This window comes from Opisthorchis viverrini (assembly GCF_000715545.1).
Source record: "Opisthorchis viverrini unplaced genomic scaffold opera_v5_30, whole genome shotgun sequence".
Classification (NCBI taxonomy): domain Eukaryota; kingdom Metazoa; phylum Platyhelminthes; class Trematoda; order Opisthorchiida; family Opisthorchiidae; genus Opisthorchis; species Opisthorchis viverrini.
The window spans coordinates 768,206-777,690 of NW_008751686.1; the positions used below are offsets into that span (position 1 = coordinate 768,206).

General features: G+C 45.8%; 1 protein-coding gene across 1 annotated transcript in view; it reads left to right on the forward strand.

Annotated features, from left to right (window-relative positions):
• Positions 1-7,450, forward strand: part of T265_02452 (hypothetical protein) — a gene marked incomplete at both ends in the record, with an annotated part of 50,733 nt that extends 43,283 nt beyond the window's left edge. Inside the window, one exon of the mRNA XM_009166701.1 lies at positions 6,396-7,450. Coding sequence (XP_009164965.1) covers positions 6,396-6,818 — 423 coding nt within the window. The remainder of the gene's footprint in view (positions 1-6,395) is intronic.
• Positions 7,451-9,485: the final 2,035 nt, after the last annotated feature.

Below are 9,485 nucleotides of genomic sequence, written 5' to 3' on the forward strand. Positions count from 1 at the left end.
GTTCACATATGGGCGTGCGCTGACGTTCGTGTAGGGATTTGGGCTTGTCCGGCCTGACGGGTTTGTTGAAAGCCTGCCACCACAACACATGGCCCCAGTCGGTCGTCCCAACTTGTATGATACCTCACCGTTCGGCATAACTGCAATTTTGAAATAACCAGTGGCTTGATGGGCTTGGAGTCTTCGCGCCAGTGCCACCAGCTACAACTATGCGGCTTCAAAATATTCAATCCGACAAGGTAACTCTTCGCTTGCTGCATCAACTGACGCTGCAAGAACCAGAAGGGAAAAGTGGTCTGATAGGCAGATCGAAATCGGAGAAAGCCTCGTATGTGTGAAAGACTAGTTGCGGAAGGCGTCTAGTGCTAGCCTATTGAAAGCATCTGGAGATGCCTATACCTTCAAATGCACAGTCTCACAGTATGGAAGGAAACTGACAGCACGAATGCCACTGTCATCAATCAGCCTCATTTTCTTGCAACGTCTCCAGCCAACACAGAGGGTCACCGGGACCCCATTGTGGATGAGGGATGGCACCAACAACACCCAAACCCTTCGTAATTCCTTTGACGCCATTCCGACAAGTCACTTGTTGCCCATCTCACAGACTGTGCCATTCGGAAGGAGGCGCAGCGAGCAGTACTCGTCTCATGACGAGCCACCACAGTTGATAGTACTGGGTTTTTACCGCAACGGATGTGTTCACTGTACAACTGAATGCCCGTTTTCTGTTTAACTCTGCGAATTCACGGACGCCATCCGTTACTGGCAGCGCTTCCGAGACGTTGGTCTTCAAAAACCTGAAAGCGCCTCAGATCATTTGTTCGAAGCGGCCCTTTCTCGCAACCAAACAACAACGTAGGCATAAGTTTATCCTGGCAGACGTGACCCTTGTGGGCCAGTGATATGCCCTTTGATGCGATAGGTGACGAAAACGGGGTTCGGGCTTTAAAGGCTCGTGAACTGACTCCAGCAGATACACTTCCATGAGAGCTAATATGTCTATCGAAATATGTGAAATTCTCCACAACCTCGAATACATTTGCGAGTTGTATTTGGACTGCTGCTCTGAAAACCAGGCGACGCTCTACAATGCTGGTGATTCGCCTTTCATTCGCACCGTGTACATGTACTTTTGTGCTACCCCTTCGGAAAAGTGCGATTATATGGCACGATTGAACGATCAATGCATATGCTGCATCTGACTTTTTATCCGCTACGGACTATAGTATCAAGCTCAACAATGGAATGATACGGTAGGAAATAGATCACTAATTACGCAATCAGGTATCACCTGAACCAGCCGTAGTTATGTTCGGCACCTATCCGCATTAACAAACTGATCAATCAACTTATCCTTGGCGTGGTTATTTTGATGGTTCAACTAAAATGAGACAGCATCTGCTCCACCTGTACTGTTTACTCCGGTTTCAACGATACTCTCATCGCTCACCACATGTTGGTTTTTACAAAAAAATACTTTTTTCTTTTCATATCTCGCAGACATCACCTTAGTTTCCGTCCCAGTTAACCTAAGTCGGGCCCCTTCATCCCCTTGCTAACACAATCCAGTGCTTTTCATAAAGGAAACTACTCACAACGTTGCTGAAAACTCTTCGACAGCTCACGACTGATTTCACCCTTCTTGGGGCTCATCAGGTAGGCGCAGTCCCCGAGTTTCCGTCAACCTTATGATCTACTTGAAGCCAAATTGCACTGTTTTCGAGAAATACACTCATTTGCAAATCAATTTGGTTTTTACGGGAGACTCAATTGAATCTGTCATCTATGATGTCCTTCAGCTGATGAGCCCCAAGAAGGGCAAAACCGGTCGTGGGCTGTCGAAGAGATTTCAGCAGGCTTGTGAGTAGTTTCCTTTGTGAAAATATACTGCGATATCTCGAATATCGTGCCAACTGAATCATGAGGCGGCCTGTGTGCAGCACATTCAGCTGGAGGACATCATAAACGAGAGATTCAGTTGAGTCTCTCGTGAAAACCAAATTGATTTGCAAATGATTGCATTTCTCGAACACAATCCGGGGTCCTTTTTGGTACCGCACTACGTTCTGTTACGTTCTCTTACGTTATTGAAGGTCCCCCTGAATTCCGTCTGCTCTTGCAACATCACCTCTATTTTTTCTTAGGCCGGTGACTGTCATTCGGGGCCTCAGTAGTCATATGGACTCAGGAAAGGGAGCCGCATGATACATGGTGGATGTGGCAAACCCTTGATACCGTCCTCGAATTATGGGCCCATCGCTTTCCGTTGCGTTTCTAAGTATACTGTTCCTCCTGTGTCTGTCACCCAACAGCGATTATTTCCCCAAGTCATATGAACCCTAGCGCTTCGTGGCAAGCAGTTTCTTTTGATTTGTTTTTCATTGACCGCATTGTCCCTGTTACAGCTTAGACTACCCTTGGATCAGTAAGCTGGCCGAAAAAGTGGAGGGTGGGCCATGGGCATGTTACTCGATCACATGTGACAGCATGGACCACGTGAAGGTTAATGCAAACTTAGGCGTGCAAACAATTGCACTGAAGTACCAAGCACACTTTTTTGAGTAGCTCTGGAAGCTGAGCAGGATACTCAAAATTCACAGTCATCTATGATGTCCTTCAGCTGATGAGCCCCAAGAAGGGCAAAACCGGTCGTGGGCTGTCGAAGAGATTTCAGCAGGCTTGTGAGTAGTTTCCTTTGTGAAAATATACTGCGATATCTCGAATATCGTGCCAACTGAATCATGAGGCGGCCTGTGTGCAGCACATTCAGCTGGAGGACATCATAAACGAGAGATTCAGTTGAGTCTCTCGTGAAAACCAAATTGATTTGCAAATGATTGCATTTCTCGAACACAATCCGGGGTCCTTTTTGGTACCGCACTACGTTCTGTTACGTTCTCTTACGTTATTGAAGGTCCCCCTGAATTCCGTCTGCTCTTGCAACATCACCTCTATTTTTTCTTAGGCCGGTGACTGTCATTCGGGGCCTCAGTAGTCATATGGACTCAGGAAAGGGAGCCGCATGATACATGGTGGATGTGGCAAACCCTTGATACCGTCCTCGAATTATGGGCCCATCGCTTTCCGTTGCGTTTCTAAGTATACTGTTCCTCCTGTGTCTGTCACCCAACAGCGATTATTTCCCCAAGTCATATGAACCCTAGCGCTTCGTGGCAAGCAGTTTCTTTTGATTTGTTTTTCATTGACCGCATTGTCCCTGTTACAGCTTAGACTACCCTTGGATCAGTAAGCTGGCCGAAAAAGTGGAGGGTGGGCCATGGGCATGTTACTCGATCACATGTGACAGCATGGACCACGTGAAGGTTAATGCAAACTTAGGCGTGCAAACAATTGCACTGAAGTACCAAGCACACTTTTTTGAGTAGCTCTGGAAGCTGAGCAGGATACTCAAAATTCACACATGTTGGAAGCCGACAACGTATGTGTGCTCGTAAGCCAGCGAAACGATATAGTTTGTGGTCACACAGTGAAGGCATTTATAATGGTCCATATATAGCAGTTTGGTAATGAATGTCATGTGAAGTTTCATAGACACCCTAGTGTTTATCGTGAGGCCTAAGAAAAGAAGGAACGACGATATACGAAGGTTGAAATACAACTCCCTCCTGGCGCACCTGCTGATAGTGTCTGGTTATCTCCCTACCCTCGTTGGCAAGGACTTAATTCAAGCCGCGAACTGGCTAGTTTGTGGACGTTAGCAAGACGTGCACACAATCTCATATACCACAGTGTTGCATGCTAACACGTTCTCAACTTACTTTTAGGAGTGAATATTGATTACATTGATCGGGTAGGTGCATACTTATATGTGTGTGTGTGTGTTTACGCCTGGATGCACGGAACACTTAACGCGTAAGCCTATCTCGGGTCATCAATGATATTGCATGTTCTTTAGCCGTTGTCTGTCGGTTGAGTGAGGTTGTCCTTAGGCACTGAGTCATCACTGTCTCCTGTTTTCCCATATCCTACGGAATTCTCCCACTAAACCACTACTGGCCGTTTGTTGTCGAGGTCACTTGTATGCAGTAGTCACTCCAGTGAAGCGCCTCGATTGGCTTATTCTTCTGTCATCCTTGGAAATTCTATAGCAGAATTACAGTGCATAATGGAAGAAAATTCCTTTGCATTGATACCTGTTCAGTTAATTGACTAACTGCGTTCCGCAACTGCATCAACTTTTCTCTCGAGGAGGAACATGTACGATACAGCAGTAATTCAGAAAGTGTAACTGCTCGGTCAGTTCCTACATACGTTTTTATGAACTTGGCGCTTGCTAAATTGACTGGGTCATTGTCCTTACAGTGGAAGTTGCCTTTTTGGTTACTGTTGTAGTGAACGAACACTGGACGTTCTAAGCCACTACCAAGTCTATGCTTATATAAAGTCTTGCTGATCATGCTCCGTTAAGCAACATTTTGCCATTTTGCGGTAACTTGAGCATCGTTTTAGTTATGTCCTTTAAATAAAAACGGCGTCGTGTTTCGCTGCAAGAACGAGTTCTAGCTTTTGGCTTAGCTACCTTCATGTATGGGAACTGTAAAAATCGAATACATACATTTCGAGTCGAGATGATCATGGGATGACGGTCCCTTTAGTCTTACTGGCAACAGCGCAATTTGGATATTAAAAGTGGGCGGTGTTGTGGAGAAGAATCCAAAATCACTGTTGGGCAGATGAACTAGGCAAGATATGGTGTCAGGGGAAAAATTCTTGGTAATCAGCATGTGCTAGACCATACTTGGGATCTAAGTGATGCAACTTATTGTTCCTTCCTGTTTTCCCGCTTCATTTAAAAGCTTTCCGTCTCTGTTTCCCCATCATAATGATTCATTAATGTAGCTAACCAAAGACCTGTTTTATATGCGTGCAAGACAACTCCAAGGGCTTGCGAGAAAATTAGACGATGACTTTGTTACGCAGTAATGTGTTTAAACATACAGAAGCTGTTCCTTTGTTTGTAACCAGTTCGTGTGATGTTGAGACCATAACTACACCAAAAAATGATTCGCATCCACCTCGTAGGTGGATGTAATCTATGCCGATTTGACATAGCTCAAAGGCTCACTGGATTCGTACTTCGAGCAATATCGTTTGCACATTTTTGAAACCCAAGATTCATTCTCGAAAGACGTTGACTGTAACGGTTTTCACTGAGAATTCGGGTGGCCACACTACTCACCCCGCGAAGGCACTGTCTTCGGAAGACCTGTTATTCGCAGTGGAGAAAAAGTCGTCCAGCTGTGGCAACCTTCTGGAACCTAGTTTCCATGTCACCCAAATGAAGCACAAAGGTTGTGATACTGTCAGGTTGCCCAAGCCTAGAGTTAGGAGCAGTCGAGATACAGAGTTGAGTTCGAGCAACGGACCTTCCATTCAGTAAGTTTGTGGCTTAAGCGTTTAGCCATCTCTGGGAAATTTGCACCTGATCCATTTCCCCTGCTTTCTCGAGGCGTTTACTGGGGCAGAAATTTAATCTGGGTATTCGCAAAAGCAAGCCTGATTTCTCAACCCAAAAACGGTTTCACAGTCGGTGCGCTTGTTCACCTTACTGTGGATGCGCAACTAAGTCGACTTTGGGGTTACCTCGCGTAGCATTTGCCCATGCATGATTATCTTTGATGCAACTTTCGCGGCCTCATTCCTGTTTGAACCACTATCGGCATCAAATGAAGCAGGTTGTGATCCTGTCAGGTTGCCCAAGCCTAGAGTTAGGAGCAGTCGAGATACAGAGTTGAGTTCGAGCAACGGACCTTCCATTCAGTAAGTTTGTGGCTTAAGCGTTTAGCCATCTCTGGGAAATTTGCACCTGATCCATTTCCCCTGCTTTCTCGAGGCGTTTACTGGGGCAGAAATTTAATCTGGGTATTCGCAAAAGCAAGCCTGATTTCTCAACCCAAAAACGGTTTCACAGTCGGTGCGCTTGTTCACCTTACTGTGGATGCGCAACTAAGTCGACTTTGGGGTTACCTCGCGTAGCATTTGCCCATGCATGATTATCTTTGATGCAACTTTCGCGGCCTCATTCCTGTTTGAACCACTATCGGCATGTCTAGAAAACTTAAAGCTATAGTGCACTACACTGGGTAGGTCGTGCCACAGTTATTTTACCTGTGCTATCTTCAGTGCGGTTTCTCAGTTGTCAACTCCAACATTATATCATTTCCAACTGCTACAGTTGGATGATGAGCTGGAAAATGGCAGAGCACTTACTCAGTAAACAAGGAGGCAGCCAGACAAGCCTATTTATCCGTTCCCTGTAATCCAGCTCTGGTTTCGTACGTTTTTACCAAATACTTGCCAAAATGCGAACTTATTTCGTCTTTTCTCTCCGTTTAAACCCTCCGTTACGTCTTATTCCAATCTGCTCACAGGCTTGTTCGATTTCCCACTCGAATCCGTCATCACAGATTTCATCAGAATCGACAATTTGGGGACTAGACGATGCGCTGTCGTCTGGCTATCTCGTTTCAACCCACTCACCAATTGAACGAAATCCTCCAATTTTCAGTCAACCGTTTCACACAAGCAGCTCGGACCCGTCGTATTCCAGCTCACTGCACTTAGACAAACACACAGATCAGTATGATGTGGCTACCTCAGGTCTGGGTTGCCCCCAGAGCTTTTTCTCGCCGACCGCGGTAAGCAGCGAGCTGTCCGGACAAACGGGTCTGGATCCTTGTACATCCTCAACGCATTTCACCGATGCTACTGGCTGCGCTGACTTTATCATGACCAAACATACCAGATCAAATGGTCTTGGAAGCATGCAGCGACTACCGACCGAGTCGCATTAATCACCTTGTTTTGTCCTTTCTATACCCCCATCCATCACATTATACTGAAGGTCCGACAACCAGTTCACACACACACATACACACCTGCGGAATGGGCTGATGGAAATCCGTTTGTCTGTCCTACGGTTTGTCTCGTTTACCAACTGTGTGCTTGTATGTATGGTCCCTAACTAATAGAAATTCAGTGGGCATTTTGTGAATGACTCCCATCTCACGGCAAACCGGCCTCCACGCAAGAAAATTGTAGTACGCACACTCAGACAACCACGTGGTTTTGTTCTCGTATTGGTTTTCTGGCTTGTCTCTCCCTCTCTACAACTACGTTCATTCTGGTGGCGCTCCTATCGTCGTTTCGATGGGCTTTTTGTTGTGGTTCAGTTATTTTTCTGTCATGCACACACACAGCCAGTCATTTCACTCAGCGCCCGCTGTCGAGGGAATGTAGACGATGGAAGTGGGAATAAGAACGCGAAACGGCTGCAACTATACCGACCGACCCCAGCGCTTCTGGCAAAGGACGGTTTTCGGTCTTTCTGCATTTGTCAACCAACCGATCCCCTACCATTATTACTATTATTATTATTGCTATTACTACTAATACTAATACCATAAATGCTTACAAATACTCGTGAATGTCACCACGGACTTCTCCCTTGGTGGACGTCTCACCATAACATTATTGTGGGTATGGATTAGTATCTCTGAAAGCTTTGTTGTGACTCGCATGGTCGTTTCCATCCTCATAGGATGGATAGAGGGTCTTATCGACATCGCGAACTCAGTTGGCCGTGCCACTGTCCGAATTATTGGCAACCCGGCTGATTTTGTTGGTTGTTGATGAGCTACTTGTTGATCTGCTCGCCGAACCTGGAAATTGACTTACAGCCTTATAAACAACCAAGAGCCACTATACCTTTGTACTTTGTCTCCTTACCCTTACTTGTCTATACATCCGACCCATATCCCATCTCGGTTGGCGGACGTCTGTGGAAATATGGCCTAAATAAATAGTCTGTCTACGGGTTTCTGACGTCAGGTTCCACTGAACCCAAAAATGATACTCTGCTCCGTGTCTTTGTTACCCGCTTGGATTCATTTTACTCTTAAGGAAGACGACTCATTGGAGAATAAATGAAAAAAGCGGTCATTGCAAAATAGAACCCTTTCACGGTACTTCCTTTAATAGGGCGTCAAAAATGTCCCAGTTTTTTCAAAATCCAAGTGGCAAAAGTGCACCAAAGTTGCATCGTTTGAAATTGGGAATGACTGTGAGTTTCAGGGTCAACTCGACCTACTGCTGTAGAAAAGAACTTCGAGAAGCCTACTGTTGTACGATTACATTTCCGTTGTCGTAGTAATCCGGAAATGGTCAGTGAGTCCTTTCTGTTCCCCGGTCTAACCGCGAAGGGCATGCCGGGATCAGGGTACCACTGTATAGAAACAGAGTTAAGAATCAGTCGTTCATCTGCAACACCCTTTCGGTGCATTCCTACCACGCCACTGAAGGAGGCACTAGGGTTGAGATGCTGACAGGTTTCCCAAGCCCAGGCAGAGGTTGGGTTTGAACCACGGACCTTCTAATTAATAAATTCGCACCTTAACCACTAAGCAATATGGAGCTCAGGGTTTGGGAAATGAAAGCCTTATGTTCATCCAATGTAGATCAGAATACGTACTAGATTTATCAAATAAAGAATTTCTGGCAACTTGTTGAACATTAATTAGTCTTGCTGTCGCTTTAGTGAGAAGCTCCCTTCGCTTCGCGAACGAATGGCCCATTGCATCATCTAGGAAACAGCTTTTAGTTAACTCTATGATTAGTGCTACCAGTTTTTCTTCTAGTGAAATCGAAATGCCACCGATTGTCGTACGGTTCCTTGACCTTCAGCCAAGTCCTTCGTGGTTAACGGAAAATAAATTTCAGTCCTAAAACAGTTCCCTCTAGATGATATTAAAGGCATAAATTCCCGCCATTTTTTTCCGTTCGTTGACAGTTCCTACGTTTTTGTTTGAGCTCACGGGTTCCGCGTTCCGCCTTCGTTGAGCATTGTACCAGTCACTGTGCCCATTCCGTTAAATGAAGAATAGGGCTTTGTACCTATCTTTTTGGAGTGAAGTGTCAACTTTCAGTAAACGCTTCGAAACATCGATATAACCTCCATGGGTAACAGCCAGCGAATCCGTAATAAGGCCGTTAGAAAGCGAGTTTTTGGTTGTACAACGGGTACTCCCATTGAAGGGTGTGTCCCAACACCAGAAGCTACGTTGTTTGGGATGTGTTGCGTCTGCTTAACCATCGTTCGCCGAAGAGTGCTGTTTTTTCATGCCCAACTCAGATTGGCGAAGCAGAGGTGGCTAACCCTTGACCTGGGAGAGGGGTGTGAAGGAGATTACGAAAAGCTTGGTTGCTGTCGGTGCTACTCTCCTTCCAGGATGGAGACTGCGTGATTCCCACTGCGCCTCGCTGGAGACATTACAAGATATGGCTGTCCACCGACGTCAGTGGCGTTCTTGTTTCTATCCAGATTGCCCGAATGAGTGTCTAGGGGTGTAGACACCTCGAAATGATTGTAGTAAGCTGGCATTAAGTCGCTTTCCGTCCACCTTTATTCTTTTCTTCACAATAAGGCTTTGAAATAAGTCATGTTTGTACGTCAGTGGAGCATC